Here is a 16863-nt window from a genome sequence, read left to right on the forward strand (position 1 = left end):
GCTCTGGAGATTATCCAGTCTGAAGATACTGCTGTGATTCCTCCGTTCAGTGCGGGGAGGGGAAGGCTTTACCTTTGCTATGCTGAAGGACAGCCCCCTTGGGCAATGTGGCAGAAAAGCAGTGGGGGGACCAAGGATTTCGTAGGATGGGAGAAGTACCATCATTAACACTTGCATGCTGTGCAGTAAATTATACCCTCTGCATAGAGCGGGAAAGTTTCCATCCCCTTGCACATCTGACGCATCTTCTCCAGGGTAGTCTCCACTAGAAAGCGAGTCAAGCTGCCTTAAAAAAGGGAAGTGGGAATAAAGCTGAGCTCAGACAAAGTAAATATTGATTGACTTGTTCTTACATACAAAAATGGCCAAGGTTTTTGCCAAAGTCAAGGAACAGAGGTTTTCTCGTTATTCTCCTCCTTTCCTGGCCAGCAGCATGACAGACTTCAGACTGGCTTGAGTCTACAACCATTCTGGCCAACACTGAGGATCTCTTTTAAGCACCAGTTCTCCAAATATTAGGTATTGTACTGAACGTTTAATAGTTAAGAATGAAAGAGGCCAAATTCCAAGGCCCCTTTAGAGAAGGAGATCATTTTTAGTTTGGACAACCTCTGATTTACTTTTCCTTCTAATCCAGGAAAGCTGCAGTCCCGTGGTGTTAGCTGATGTGCAGCCATGATTGGCACTGCTGCATTTCTGATTGTTAAATTCTTACCTTGCGAGATCAGCATCAGGATTATACAGCCCAGGCTAGCTTCTCCAAAGAGCATTTAAATACGAGAGTTAGCTGGTCATCGAGTAATAGGAATTGCATTTGGGCAGGGAAGAGGGAAGAAAATACAGTTATCCTAGCTCATTTTCAGCAGTGGTAATCATTGTAACCTTTATCTGTCTATACCATGCAGGTTACATCTTTTATTAGACCAAATGTTCGAGCTGGAGTAAGAGAACAAGCTTTTGGGCACATGAGCACATTTTGCAGGTCTGGGCACATTCACCTTTGCAGCTTTTCTTGTGTAGACCTCAGCATCTTCCCCAGTTAAGCAGTTCAGCTGAGACTGCTGCTGGCTGGCTCCGGTCTGTGTTGCTGTTGCCTGCTAATCTGCCTTGGACTCCGAGCTCTGTGTGACTTGTGTTAGACCCTGCGGCCAGAAGCCAGGGGATTCTGCTTGTCTGTCCATTGCAGACTTGTCCCTGAGGCAGTGGAGAAAGATGGGGGCCTCTGGACAGCAATCCCTCTTGTCCTGTCTTGAGCAAGGCACCCAGCTCCTAGGTGGCAAATGCTGGACGCGAATCCTACCTCTGCTGCTCAGTGGCAGCCATAACTAATGTCTCAGCTCTTCACAAACCAAGTCTGGTTCCTCCAACTTATTAAAATCATTTAAGCTTGTAAGATGATCTTCTGGGGGAAAAAGTACTGCCATTGAGAACCTTAAGCGGTTCAGTGAAATCTAGGTGCAATTTTTTTCATGCTGGGAGGCACCTTTGCTTCCCTAAACTCTCCAGAGTCTCAGAGATCAAAAGCTGCTTCTTACTGTTTTGGAGAGAGACAGATAGAAGGCTTTACTCCCTTTGAAAGTTCTGTTCCTTGCCTTCTGGGGATGTAAAGTTTTGCAATCCCAGCTCAGTCTGTTGTTCAAATTCCTTTCCAGCTGTGTGGTCAGTACTCAGAATTAAATCCCAGAGAAGTGGTCTATTGGTGCTCAGTGGGAAATTTCCTTGTAGTGAGGTCAGCTCCCTTCAGAACATCTGGAGCTGGTCCCTGGTGGGACATGATAGCTAGCCAGATGCACCATGGAGCTGATGCCTCTTGACAATTACTGGTGGCCAAGTTGAGCATACACTTGCTCCTTACACTACATGCAGAAGATCTATGTGTTCTCCACTCTGCTTATTTGAAGGTACAGATGTGAGAGGATGACTGGGGTTTCCTGCATCCTATTTCCCTTTTACATGGGCTGATTTGACACCACACACCCCCCCTCCCCATACCCATCCAGCCCTTGGGTTGCCGAACACCTCACATTTTCCTTGTGCTTCCCTTTCAGATGTGGATGTTCTTCAAAGACTGGGCCTGTCAGGGAAAAGGCCATCGAGCGGATGGTCCTCATCACGTACAGTTCCTCAAGGAGTCATTCCTTTCAAATCAGGGGTCATCTTCACTCAGCGAGCACGTGTCGAAGCACCGGTCAGCACCATCCTCCCCACAGGCTCCAGCACTGACCTGCTCCTAGTGCTGAGCCTCTGCTCCCACCGCATCAATAATGCTTTTCTCTTTGCTGTCAAGAGCAAAAAGAAAAAACTGCAGCTGGGGGTCCAGTTTGTGCCTGGGAAGATCATAGTGTATGTGGGCCACAAGCGCTCTGTATATTTTGATTACAATGTCCATGATGGCCAGTGGCACAATATGGCCATCGATATCCGTGGCCAGACAGTCACTTTATTTACTTCTTGTGGGAAGCGCAGAGTACATGCGGATTTGCATTTTAAAAAGGACGAGGCATTGGATCCACATGGATCTTTCCTCTTTGGGAAGATGAACCAGCACTCCGTGCAGTTTGAAGGAGCCATCTGCCAGTTCGATATTTATCCTTCCGCCAAGGCAGCTCATCATTACTGTAAATACCTAAAAAAACAGTGCAGGCAAGCAGATACCTACCGGCCAAACCTGCCCCCCCTCATCCCCCTCCTGCCCAGGGATCCCAGTGCCTCCCCGAGTACCCCACAGCATATGGAACCCTCCCTGCAGGGTCTGAAAAATCTGACCACTGCAGCCCCATCCTTGGAGTTTGGCAGGGTCACTGCACCCCTCAAGACTCGGGGTTCAGGTGCAACAACTGTCGCATTGGTATCGTCCCCACCATCACCGCCAAGACCAACAGCCAAAGCCACAAAGGTCACGGTGGCCCCATCTCCTGTTTCATCGAGTACTGAAACACATCCACCCACCCGATCGCTCCCTCGGGGGACGGTGACGACCCTCAGGGTGTCTCGGCCCACTCCCAGCACGCGCATGGAGAAATCTTCTCTTCCCGCTGCCGCAAAGACCCCACCAACAAGCCAGAGCCCTACCACAGCCAGCAAGAAGGGGTCCAAGCAAGACACCAAAAAGATGATCAACCAAAAACCAAGCATGGAACCCTCTGAAGCACCCAGTACTGTAAAGCCGATGAGGAGGATGACTGATAACATAACCAGCAATGTCCACTTTGTCACCCTGGAACAAACTCCACAGAACCCAAGAAATGGGCCCGTTCCAAAGAAGCATGTGCCATCCCCCACCAGGAAAGTGGATCCCAGCACTGTCTCTCTGCCGTACACCAGACCAACCCTGGGGTCTACCCGGCCTGTCTCCAGAGCCCGAGCACAGGCCTTCAACCTCACAACCCCAGCTGCGACGGATGGCTATCAAATCTTCGATCCCTTCGGACCCACTCCGTTTCCTTTTTTACTGGGATATCCAGGTGTGAAAGGAGAGAGAGGACCTCAGGTAAGTTCAGGTTCTTAGTGCTAACTGTTCCCAGTCACAGATCAGCTGAACGGTTGGCAGACCATAACCTGCAAGGGTTGCTAGAATGCTTAGTTGCAACTCGAAATAGCAGCCAAGCACTGTCACATTTCTGATGATCACAGTTTTAGCATATATCTCACTGTCAACTTGAGTGCTCTGTGATGATGGATGCCCCCTAAAAGTTTGTGATTAAAGTTGCTGCGTAATGGTAGACTTAAGGAGGGGGGGGGGGGGAATTGAAAAGAAAAAAGATCCCACCTTGCTTCCTACAGGTTGCTGGTTAAAATTTTGATGGCCAGGCTGGGGCTGTGTTCCACACCCCTGGTTTTACTCAGGGCCAAGAGGGTAGAACCATGGGTCACCTTCCAAAGAAAAGCTAGATACCTCAGAAATATGCCGAAAGTTAACTGTTTCTTAATCCTGGTTATTAATTTGCTTTGTACCTGAAATTCACGTTTCCAGAAAAGTGCCCTGTTTCAGCAAATCCAAGTAGATAGATTGCTTCAGGACTGATTTTTTTAAACAAACCCTCCTCTATTTTTATGGCATGTTAATTTATTTTTTTTATTTCTCATAGCCCACACTTAAAATGTGCAAAGAGTTTCCTTTATAAATTTAACTACTGCATTCCACACACAATAACCACTCTCAGGGTGTATATCTTGGCTATCATAAAAGTATACGCACATTTTGTAATGCTGAAAGCAGTCAGGCCACAGTAATTACCTGCTAGCTTTTTCTTTTTCCTCCTCCAATTGCAAGAATGCAAGCAGGGTCTTCAAACTGGCCAACTTTTTGGAGGATTTGGTGTTCCAACCTAAGCGTTTTGCTGTATTGTCTGTACGAGAGAGGGGTTATACATGTAAAACAAGTTTCTCCCAGATGGAGACTTTAGTTGCCAAGGTCCAGCCTAGAGTGAATTTTTACAGCTGACTTCTTAAAATAGTGAAAGAAAGGTTTACAATGGAAATATTGAGGCTAGCTTAAGGAATGTGATCAGCAACCGCGAGTAACACCTGAAGTGGAGTGGTTGTGTTTCCCCAGGCCCTCCACGGGGACTGCCTCCAAGGTCTGCGGTTCCTGCCCGTCCCGCTTCAGAGCAGTCTGGTGGTTGCTCTGCTTGTAATTTGGGTGGGGGCTACTGGGGGACGGGGGTGTTGGAAGGTTCCTATTCCTTAGGGAGGTGAGGATGCTGCGCCGGGCAGGGGGATGCAGCGCAGGCAGCCCTGCACTCCTGCCTGACTTCAGAGCACGCATCCTTGTTGTAGTCTTTGTACTCAGAGAAGTTTTGCTAAATCCAGGAGTAGAGAGAATAAGCTTCAGCGATTTTTATCTTCGGGCAGTCTTCTGTGTTTCATGGAGAGTCATTTCAGGCAGATTTCCAAGGAGAAACGCAGCAGTTGTGAACTTCTCTTAAGACTCTGCTTACCTGTAAGGGGTAAATCTGGGTGGGCTGCTGTGAGCCCAGTGAAATCCTCGCCTTTTGCACCTTCTTGCCCTGCAAGTGTCATGAGGGTGACCAAGCTCCAAGCACCCCCTTCCCCCTCCAACATAAAGAGTTTATTATTGGACTAGAGTGGAAAATCCCTCTCAGAATCACAGCAAAGAAATGGGTTCAGGCTGTGGAGGGCTGAGGAAAGAGATGGCAGGATTTTTCCATCCTGTCTGAGAACAACTGGAGTCCTGAATCGAGGGAAAGGAGAACACTCTGAGGCTCTGTCTAGCCTTATCCTCTTTGACTGCTGGAAACAAAGTCGGCACTTTGGGAGGGAAAGGTTATGGCTCGGCTGGAGCTGGCTGCTGTGCGGTGCTTGATAGCTCCTGTGACTCACTCGGAGATCTCTCTACCATGCGGCGTTGGATGTCTCTGACGTGGGAAGAGAAAGAGGAGAAAAGACCGGAATGGGGATGACATGTTGAGAAATTAATGTAGCACTTCCATGGCCAGACAAGCGTGTTTCAGAGCGAGTGCTGATAAATGCTCCGTGCTTGAGTAATTACCTGGCGCCGTCGTCGTGCTGTCGGGCAGCCGTTTCGGATGAGTTCAGTGCGGCCCTCCCTGTGCTGCTGCCTGATGTCACAGCCCGGCGCTCTCCCTGAATGGGGCAGGTTGCGAGCCGGGAATGTCATACACGGGGTCTGGCACATGGGTGGAAGGGGAAGATGATTAATTACTTCTCCCAGTTGTGTTGCCTGAGGGAAAGTGTCTTCAAGAAGACTGTCATGCTGGGCAGAGAAGGGTGAATGGGAAACTGCCTTCTACCTTTTCAGCAGGGACTGCGGCCACCTTGACAATGATTTCTGGGCAGCCCGCAGCACCCTGCCCCTCTGGCTCTCCGCTTAGAAAGGATGGACCATCTCTCATCCCCATCACCCCAAAATCGGGATGCGATTGACAGCCGGGCTGCGAGGCAGTGGTGACTCAGGCACTGTGGTCTCTGCAGTTCTGGCTTTGTGAATGCCACCAAAATAACCGTGGTCTGATGTTAGCTGTGCAGAAGGACCCCCTCCCCACAGCTGAGGGAGGTGAGCGCCTGGTTGGAGGAGCACAAGCAATGGGCTGGAAGGGTCTGTTCATCTAGCAGCAAACGGCAGCAGGCTCCGTGGGTTAATCTGTCCTGAAAGACCACCGCGGTGCTGCGCAACAGCAACCGGAGACGCCACATCCTGCATCCAACTGATGGCAGAGCACTAATTCTGCAGGAATGTTGGGTTTTTCTGGGCGGCTAGAAGAGGAAGGATAATATGTTCTCAAAAAAGAAAAATTTCTTGGGAACCATTAGTAACCACAAGCATTCGGGATCTCAGCTCTACATTTCTTTTGGAGGGGGGGGAATAGTGAAAAGCACACCCGAACATCGTGCTAAGTCAGGAACTCAGCACTGACTCAGCAGCTGGCAAACATCCCTCTGAATCATCCCCACGGCTGCCCGCAGCACCTCTGCGGAGGCTTGCTCGAGACCTCCCATCCCCGCGCGGGGCCAAGCGGGTCTTCGCTCAGCTTGCCGAGCCGCCTGACCCCAGCACATGGCTGCAAGTAGCTCGGACACACACGAAAGAAAAATAATATATGAAAAATAGTATTTTGGTGCCAGCGTGACAAGCCCTCAAGCCTTAGTAAGGCTGTGACATGATAGGTGTTTTGAATCCTTTGGTGGATGGGGTATCGTCTGCTTGTCGATACCAGCGACGGGTTTGGTGGGGGGATGTAGGGGGCTGTAGCCCCCTCCCTGCCCATCAGCACTGCCTGCTGGGATGTCCATCATCTGCGTTACAGGGTGAAGTTGCAGCAAACCCCTTGCCCTGGCGCAGCCCTGGGGTCTGGCTGGGCTGTACACAGCGTACCCCAGGTTGGGCCTTTCTCCTCCTATATAAAAAGGCTGTAATTCCATAGCTCCGTATTGACTCTTTTGACTAGCGTCTGGGAGTTATTTTTAGAGCAAGAAAACCATACCTGCTGCTGAACGGGCAGAGGAGCGGGCTGAGTTCACTCAGAGTCTGTGGAAGCACTGAGCAACGCAAGAGGAGCAGGGAGGGAGGGAGCGCGTTTCAAACGACTCCCTGAGTATCCGAGTCGGAAGAGTCCCGGGGCGGGTGCCCCAGCAGCCTCCGGTTCCCATCCGTGGCCAGGAGCCCCGGGGTCGGAGCCGGTGGCAGCAGCCCAGCCGGAGCTGTGGCGTTGCTCTGGCAGGCAGCCTGCCTTCAAAGGCAGATGTGTTTCTGAGCGCGTCCCCGGTCTAGACTGCTCCAGCTGCCATCTTCCACACGAGCCGTTTGTCTTGGAGCTCGGCTGCTTTCGTAAAGAAGCAATCCTGGCCAATTCAATCAGGGGGTAGGGGGGAGAGAGGTGATTGGGAATGCTGATAAAGTATGAAGTGCCTCTTTCCAGTCCTCCTTGTACCAGAAAAGGCTCCTCAAGCTGACAGCCTATGATAAATTAAGGAACACACAATGTGTTTGAATGTCTCTTAATGAATGAGTCATTAATAAAAAAAAAACGGCAATCACACACTTTGTGTAATACATGGGAAAAGTTTTAGCAGTGCTCACACAGTTGGATCACAATTTTTTGCTAATTTAACCCGAACTATCCCCAAAGGGAAATCTTCTTGCAGGCAAATGACTAACCATCAGAGCGTGCTCTATTTGTGTAAAAAAGTTCATTTTGAAGAGCAGTAGTTGCAAGTGTGATTGGGATAAATGTGCTGCAAAGGATGTAGGTGTGTATTGTATGAGTATATACAGGTATTTTTGTAGACCTTTAAAAACAGAGAGTGAGTGGTATGGTATGGGATCCCTCTCTTTCCTCACATGCCTTCAGACTTCCTTCCAAGGTCTGAGATTGCTCGAGAGTCTGACGTGCCTCCTGCAGAGACTGTTCCTGAAATGTCTCTCCAGAAAAACTGCTTTCATCAAGCTGGAGTACTAATATTTTGTTATGTATTGTGCTGCTGCTCTATTAGCAAGCCAGTTGTGGACAAGGGCTTTTCGGTGATAGGTGTTGTACAGACCCAGAATAAACATCTGTGTCTATTGCGGAAATTGTATTACAAAACTGGCTTTCCACCAACAGCTCGGTTCCTGCCAGAATTATGAGGGCTTTTTCTTTTCAGACTGGTTGAAACCCAGATGTGTCCAAATTTAATATGATAAGCCTGCCTTGGAGAAGAAAGTAACCAAAGTGCTGGATTTTTTTTTCCCCAAAACTGCAGATTTGTTTTAGGTAGTACTTCAAGCCGGGTTTTAGTTGAGGTCCTGTCTCCCTCTCTGCACAGTGCCTGGCAAGGGCAGCGAGGTGAGGAGGGGTTGGCATGTTGTTTGAGGGTGAGGTCTTCTCCCCTTCTGTTCTCCTGAGCAGGGGATTTTTAATTCTAGTGCTGCCCAGTCCCTCTGTGCTGGTGCTTTCCAGATGTATAAGGTTAAACGGTGGATTTGTGGCAGTGGCCTTGCATGTGAAATATGCCTCATCTCCCTCCGGGAAGAAAACAAGACAGGTTCCCTGTGTGCAGGGATAACATCACTGCTCAGAACTTGGTGCCAATGTGGGGAGAAGCTTTTGATGTGTTTTCTGAATTCCCTTTTAAGTTGGCTTTTACCACATGCATCTCTCCTGAGAAAGGAGAATGTTCGCTCTGCTCTTCGCAGTGCTTCGCAAGGTGCAGGGTGCCCACCTCTGAAACACAGCCTTTGCTGGGACAAAGGAGAGCTGTGCTGCTGGTGCTGTGCGGGGGTACAGAGGTAGTACGTCTGGGAGGCTCTAAAATATAGATGTGTCAGTCTACCAGACTGAACTGTGTCCTGGGTAATTGTCAACTATTTGGAGCTAGGCCCTGAGGAAACGAGAGCAGAAATCTGAGCAAGTTGATTCAGTAGTCATTCGAGCCACTTCCCAAATCACCAGCACCAATTCCTCTACTGGTTGTGCCTTCCTTGAAGCCCCCTCCCAACAGGTTCAGCCTTGCTTAGGTTTTGAGCCCTGAGGGCACCTGCTGGCATTGCTGCGGGCAGAGGGAGCAGCGGGAGGAGGGTCGGGGTGTGGGAGAGGCAGAGGTAGAAGCTGGCTGATCTCAGCAGCAAGAGGAAATGGTGAGATTTCTCTTGTCCTCAGGGTCCGATGTATTTCCTTGTCAGACAACTTTGCTTAATTTTCCATTTGCAATCTGAAGCTCAAAAAACTAAGAAAAAAAGTCTCCTTTGTGCCAGAACGTTTCCCAGCAGCAGCTTAGCATAAATCCTATAATCATTTGGTGGGATCGGTTGTCATCGCTAATGCTACCGTGGGAAACTGAGAAGGGTTAAAATCGTATGTGGCTGCCATTAGCTGCTTCAGAGAACTGTTCAGGCTGGTTAACAGTTCAGCTGTTTGGCTTGAGAAGAGAGAGAATATCTGCTTCTGCCACATTTCTCTTGATCTCTGGTTTTGCTGTGTGTGATAACAGGGTGTGTGTTCTCTGCCATCGGTTTGTAGAAAGGAGTAGGCAAGAAGTCAGAGAGACAAGAACCAAAGTGCTCGGAACGGTAGCTCGCTGCAGGAGGCTGTCAGCTTTGCGAGAGCTCATGGGGAGTCCCTGCAACGGGAGAGCAGGAGCGGGAGAGCAGTATCTTCCTCCAGCTGCCAGGAAAAGGCAAGATACCTGCCTCTCGGAGCACCTCCCGCTGCTCCCTGTGGAATTCCCCAGGGATGCTCGAAGGGGTACAGTGGAAAGGTCCACACAGGCTCCATGTAGTCAGCTAAACTCTTCCCTGCACCCCTGCATTGGGGGTGAGGGTGGGGATGTCTCTGGTGAGTGTAGGGACTGCATGGGCATTCCCTCCCTCTGCTCTTAGCAGCTTGCTGCGTGGTGGCTCGTTGATGGGCGCCTCTTACTCTCCATGTCTCGGAGCCTTGCGTTTTGAGTGGGACTGCATCCATCATCTGTAAGTAGCTGGGCCCTGAGCCAGTCATCGTCTTCTCTGGCTGCCTCTGCAGATGTGCATTTTTCTTCATGCGTGTCACAGTATTGCTCTCCCCAGGTGAAGCCAGTCGTCTGACATGGGCCTGTTGTTCATGAACTAGAGCCGGCTGATACAGAGGCATACGTACAAGGTAGAGGAGAAAGGAGTCAGCAGGAAGGCACAGTATGTGTCCCACGCAATCTGACTGCCAAGGGACCATGGGAGAAGCTAGAAGGTGGTCTTGCAGTGCATCGTGTTTCACAGCGACCTGCATTTATCCAGCTACCCCTGTCCTCTGGCACCTTGAGTAGCTTCTAGTTTATATGTGGCCACGCTCTTGCCCTATGCAGTTACCATAGTAGGTGGCATCTTTTAGCCACTCGTCCCACAGTCATCTTATGCCTCTTACTCTTCGGGAGGGGAAGCTGAAGAAAAGGCAGATTTAAATCCAAGCAAGGTGATAGGAAGTCCTGAATTATGTACTGCTCTTTCTGTGCTGTTCCACCTAAATGCCTTTCCCTTAACTCCGTATTCCCACTCCAGTGCAGGTATTAACTCTCTCCTTATTTTTATGTTAGCCTCAGTTTATTCTGAACAGCCCACATTTTTGGAGAAGGTTTTCACGTAAGTAGCCAAGTACAACTGCAGCTGCTGTTAGCAGGAAGGTGGAAAAGGTCACCTCGATTCTGGTACGCAGGGAACGCAGTTCTCAGACAGTTGCGTCTTCTCTTCTCCTTCTAGGGGTAAATGGGGATGGGTTTGATGGGGAAGAGGTTGAGGACTTGAATTAATCTTTGGTAAACTTAGTTAACTGTCACTGCATCAGTTGCATTGGATTCGTGTTTTGATAGTTATCTTCCCAACTAAAAGGGCAAATGGATTTTTTTAATAAAAACTTGGATTCTGGAGCACAACTATACATGAGACTTTAAAAAAACCCTACAATCATATGTCTATTTGCACAGCTGTATAATTGTACATGGGGCCCTGAGCTGGTACAATGGCAGGTTAAAATGCTGTGTGTATTGCTAAAATGAGAGTGAGCTGTATTAACGAGGGTTGTTAATACAAGGACCAGTAATACTGTGTTAGCCAGCGATAAGCATCTTGCTGAGGGGTCAGATGAAGCATCCGAGGCTACAGACACTGGAGATCTTCAGGACAGGCAGCAGTGTTGGGTAGTAGCAGTGAGGGATACTATAGTAGAAGTCCATCCCTGTGTGTCTCAGTGTGGGGCATTAGCTATTCTATGCTGTGTAGGCTCTTTAGAAACAATCATTTTCTTGTTATTTTTACTACAGATAGAAATAACTACCAAAAAGAAAAAGTTATGATTCATTTGATGTCCTGACAAATTAGTAGCACAGAGAGACCTACCCTGGGCTTTGCTTACTCCTCCCCCTGACTTTTTTCTACAGTATCAACTTTGGCTGGATGACGTTTTTAAAAGATCTCTTTTATACAAATTAATTTGCTGTTTATGTGTAGGGAGGTTGGTAATATTAGGGGAGCATTTATTCATCGGTTACCTATATGTTTCAGACAGGTTTTGTCTGTTCAAAATCTTATCCTGGGCATGAGATGAAGGGTAGGGATCTCCCAGCTTTATTTTTGTTCCTAAATCATACACTTGTTGACTCCTGAATAGTGCATTAGAGATCATGAACTTTTTCCCCTTCTTCGGGGCCGGTAACACGCTGCAGAGCCTGAGCAGTTCTGCCTGGCAGTCGTTCAGCAGCAGGGTCAGGGTGAAGCAGGATCTGGCCGGGGCCCTCGTGCATGTGAGGTCCTACAGAGAGGACCCAGTGGGAAGGGAGCGAGGCTGTGGTGGGGCCAGAGCATCCATCGCTCCATGAGATGCACCCATCCTCCCCATGGGGTGTTGCTCCCAGGACCTGCTCTTCTGACCACCACGCTGTTGGAGAGCTCAGGCTGCCATCCTTCAGTCTGCTGCTCTGCATCTCTCACTCCCCTGGATGCCAGGAAAAACTCGTCTTTTGTAACAAGCTACTAGAATATAAATCCTCTGGGAGACACTTTAATTAACAGTTATTCTTGTTAGACATGTTTGGCTTGGGGAAAAAGAAGTTTTGAGGAGTTATTAGGAGTTGCAAATGGCTCTCCAGAAATCTGAATTCTCCAGTCCATTGAAAAAATGAATAAATAAATGAATAAATTCAAAGGAGTTCTGACCTCATAGGTTAAGTATTTTTTCCTAACCTGTTTCAGATCAGCGTACAGCTGGGCGCCTGATATCTCCACTTCGTTCTCACCCTCTTCCAAGAACCCCCACTACTCTGACATGTATGAGTTGACCTCTCCTACATTACAGAGCCCCGTTTAAGAATTTCCAACGCTGACACCAGTTTTATTACACTTCATAACACGCTGCTTTAAAATATGACGTGCTGGGGTGCGATTTGTTGCAACTCATGTAGGAACCGACAATGCCAAGCGCTATATGTCCGCAGCTGGTATATATTACAACACACCACGTTCCTCCCTCGCCAAGGTGCTAACACATTACTTCTGTTGTGTGCTAGCGTGTAGCAGGGAACTCTGGAGTGAGAGACAGTTGTGTTACCCCTGTGTAACAGCACAGCTCCAGGAAATGGGAAGTGTGAAACACAGCTGTGGTCACGGGAATGCAGTCCGCAGCAGAAAGATATGAATGCTCTGTCTCTGCTCTATGGAAATATATGCCTCTGTAGGCGTTCTTGTGCGTGGCTTTTATCCCTTTGTGGTAATAGCATAAGTTGAAGGGAAATATTGGCTGTGGTATTATAACTTGCCCTTCTCCCCAGGTCTGCTCTAAATGGTTATATTATGGGTCTCCCTGACACACTGTCAGGAGCACCATCCTGTTGTAGAACCATTGTTAATACACATTTTTATTTTTCTAGGGTCCACCAGGTCTTCCAGGCTTACCAGGACCACCTGGCAAGAGAGGTTCCCGAGTAAGTGCTTTAAAAATTTCTCTCTCTTTGTACTTGTATCTGCCTATCCAACTGTTCCAAGGGCTGATGTATGTTCTTATGTTTAACAATTCCTTCAAGCCCCACTGTTGAGGTCCATCCTTCCTCCTTTCTCTCTTTCCCTGTTAAAGGTTTTTGGGAGGTCACACTGGTGATTTGCTCTCCCTGAGCTAAGGCATCAGCAAAGGCTAGGGATGAAAGTTTCCAAAGGGCTGTCAGAAGAATGAGCTCTGTCTGTCTCATTTTATTTCCAGTATCCATTCCTTCTTGAAAACCTTGTGCTGAATATTAGCTTTGGATGCTTTTTGTTCTGTCCTTCACTCTTCCCAGCTTCCCAAATTGCTTCCTTTAAGGTCCTTCACAGTCACTATGCCTTTGCTAGTTGGCCTGTGGTCTAGGATCAAAGGCTCAAGACACAAGGATGAGCTTTTGTGTTCCCCAAACTGAAACCTGCTCTCTGACTCCTTTTCAGGATCTAGGACAAAATGTCTGAGCTGTTTTATAGGATCCATTGCAAATCCCTGAATTTCTTCCTCCCCACGTTAAATTCTGGTGCAGATCTTTGAACATTGACTGCTATGCTGAGGAAACATCTGGTGCTGAGTGCTATAGCTAGCTGTGATGAAAGCTTTCTGCATTGGCCTAGCTGCAGAAGTAGTCTCCCAAAGCTGGGCAACATGCCTGACCTGGAATCCGTTAACTGTTGGCACCATTTTCATGGTAGCAAGGTGCTGTCCCACAAGGTACGGTCATGGAGCCCATTTCCTGAGCATTCAACTGATGTGGGTTGGGAATCAAAAGATGCAAAAGTGTCTGAGGCTGGAAGGAGGGAATATTTGGATCCGTGATCCAGGCAGCATCCTGGCCTGGCAGCAGAGGGAGATTTCCTCACACATACTTGGCTAAAACTCAACCCTATGTAATGTCTTTAAAGAACAACCAAGACGCTAAGAGCTTGAAGGCTGTGCATTCCCTTAGGACACTTGTTACTGTCCTGTGAGATCTTGCAGTAACCAGTAAAAATAAACACAGGTCCTTTCTACTCCAGTAAAAACTAAAAGGTCTGCTGGACCCCGTGCAGCCTGGGCATGGACATTAACAGACCTGAAAACTGATTTCTGATCCAAGAGTAAGGCATTAGATAGCATCAGGCTCATGTGTTTTATGGGCAGGACAATTTGTTCCACATTAGATATGTTCTTTCATGAAACATCAGCATGACTGTTCCTACAGCCTGATGTCTTCTGTTTACAAATAACCTAAGCAGCAGCCACATCAGCAAATTGCCCGGAGTTTGCCGTTCTTAGCAAGTCCCCAGGAACCTTTGTTCTTACCCTGGCTTATTACTCACGAGAGGTGTTTGGTGTTACTTCTTACAGTCCTGCGGTGTGCAAACTAGACTCTATGTCTGGAGACCCCAGCTGCATCCCCTCCCTGCCATGTGAACAACCGAATCTGAATTCCGCTACCTACCAAAATTTGAGTTTTCTGAAGAAAAAAGCATTGTGGAAACCATGTCATAACTTTCCGTGTTATTCCCCAGCTGTGGCATGCTTCAGCCTAGATTTAGGATGATCCCCTGAAAGACAATAAGCAACAAAGGATTTCGGAGTTCAGTCCCTGCCAGAGGTGCTGAGAATCGGCCCAGGAAAGAGTTCCCAGTTAGGAAGCGCTCAGCACAGCTGAGCCTGGCTTGGCTGGAACCTCTGCGAAGAGGCTGTGCTAATTTTGGGAGGGGGCAAAAGGGTCACTCTGTAAATGTCTGGCCTGGAGCACTGGAGACAGAACTACTCTGTGCATAAGTTGTTTTGACTTTGCAACGTGTTTCTTCTAGTATTTTTTTCTTGTGACTCTTTGGGGTTTAAGTATTTCATTGCAAAGAAGAGGAGCTGCCAGAAACTAAGACAGGCTTAGGGGAATTCTTGCTGCTTTTGCTTTTGTTGTTGCATGAGCCATTTAAAAATAGACGTGCAGCACTGCAGGGTTTATGTTCTACCTCTACTGAACCTGATCGTCAAACACAGCAGCCACACAGTTCTTCCACCAGCCCAGCCCATGGGTAACCCACAAGGTGTACCATGAGACTCCAGCCCAAGACTGGAGCTCCTGAGGGGAGGTGAATATTGTATGCTACTTTGCGCTGCTCAGTGCCAGGGGAAAGGAAGGGTTTTTTTTTTTCTTGTCACCAATGCAGTTTATGGCCTAAAGCATGAGACATAATTGCCCTTGTTGTAGCTTGCATAATTTCTACGTTATTAATGCTTATACAATTACTTGGCTCATTTGAAAATCTAGTCACAGCATTTGACTCATGACCTTCTGTAGCTGTGAAGTCCATAAAGTGGCTCTTTTGCTGATGTAGCAGAGTATTTCCACTCGTTTGAATTCTGTATTGTCTCTGTTTTATTTCCCTTTCTCTCCCACCCCCTTTTGCTCAGGGTACAACGAAAGCTCTGATGAGCTTTTGCTTTGAGGGTGAGTTTATGGTCAGTGACGGTTTGTCAGAAAAGCTGGCTGACCCCATGATTCTGTCTCCTTGTTCCCAGCAGATCAGTGTCACTAGACTTGCCTGTGCAGTCTGAGCAATGCCACCTGGTTTGCAGTAGCAAATGCCAGTCTTTGTAAAAGCATGAAAGAGGTGGTATTTAGGACACGTCTCAGCACTCAAGTGCAACCCAAGGTAGGGGAGCTAAGTGGATAGTGGCAGGCTTCTCGAAAATGACAATTTTTTTATTTTTAAAAGCCAATCCCCATTTTGGGAGCATGGAATTCATTTTATGCCCTGTCAGTCAGCATCAGGGACTCCTTGGGACAGAGTCAGACTATACCTGTGGTCTACTTTCTGCAACTATGAAGGCAGAGATATACAACAAATGAAAGCTGGGTGTTTCTCCTTCTCGTTATTGCCTAAGGGACTCCAAGGGAAAGGAGTAAAACTGTTGCAGTTCTGATGACTGGAAATGATGGTTAACAGCACTTTCTCAGGAGCTCTGCAAACCTGCAAGGATATTGCTGTATCGGTCATGTGTGCTTTACAGGAAGGTTTTCTCTCTGTCTGTATTCAGTGAGGATGGTTTTCAGCTTTTATATCTACATTAAAGAATTTGAGGCATAAGGAAGAGAACTGTTCACACCGCTGCTCAAATGAAGGTGCCACATGCTGTGGCAAGTGTCTGTGCAAGAGCTGAGGAGCCTCTCGAAGGGAATGACAGTTTTGGCAATGAAGGGTTTCCCCAGGTTTCTGTGATGTGAAAGCATGTTGCCGGGCATGTAGTGGGACAGCTTTGCCAGTTGTGTCTGTGAGCAGTGTTACTTGGGCGCACGCACGGCAACCCGAGCAGAGCAGTCCTGTGCAGGTAACGTGTCTTGCACTTCATTTCTGCAGATGACCTTTGCATTTCTTTAAACATCGAGGTTTTGTGGGGAGGCAGCGACTGAGGCTGGGTTTTGCTAGCAGAGCTGTGCTAACAAGCTCTACAAGTAACTGTCAACAAAGGGCTGCTGGTCCAGCAAGAACCTCTGCACCGCTGTAGCCTACTCCTGCCTCACCCAGGAAGCAATGAGCTTCGCTCCCATGCTGCCTGCATGAGGGCGTTTTGCCAGCACGTCTTATGTTGATCACAAATTGTGACTCATTCCAGTCCTCACTGGTGTAGTTAGACCAGCAAACTACCCACGATTTAATCAGGTCTGCAGAAAAGTACTGCAAACCATGTACTTGGTCTTACATACTGCCTGCCAGGCGAGAGCTGTGTAAATCCTCGTTATCTGTTCTCCTTCTACGTGAGGGAGACAGCAAGCTGACATGGGACAGACAGGAGTCCGGTTGTTGGCTTCACTCCCAGGACACCACGAAAAGAGCTGTGGTCCAACTTTCCAAAACACTTCAATAATTTAGGAAGCCAGTTCCCACTGGAAGTCGATCTCCCTCCCTAACAGGTG

At 48.2% G+C, this 16863-nt stretch overlaps 1 protein-coding gene across 1 annotated transcript in view; it reads left to right on the forward strand.

Moving 5' to 3' along the window:
• The window catches only part of COL27A1 (collagen type XXVII alpha 1 chain), a 163049-nt gene that overhangs the window by 12561 nt on the left and 133625 nt on the right, over positions 1-16863 (forward strand). The window contains exons 3-4 of the mRNA XM_009935398.2: positions 2049-3490; positions 12850-12903. Coding sequence (XP_009933700.2) covers positions 2049-3490; positions 12850-12903 — 1496 coding nt within the window. The remainder of the gene's footprint in view (positions 1-2048; positions 3491-12849; positions 12904-16863) is intronic.

This window comes from Opisthocomus hoazin, chromosome 19, assembly GCF_030867145.1.
Source record: "Opisthocomus hoazin isolate bOpiHoa1 chromosome 19, bOpiHoa1.hap1, whole genome shotgun sequence".
Taxonomy (NCBI): domain Eukaryota; kingdom Metazoa; phylum Chordata; class Aves; order Opisthocomiformes; family Opisthocomidae; genus Opisthocomus; species Opisthocomus hoazin.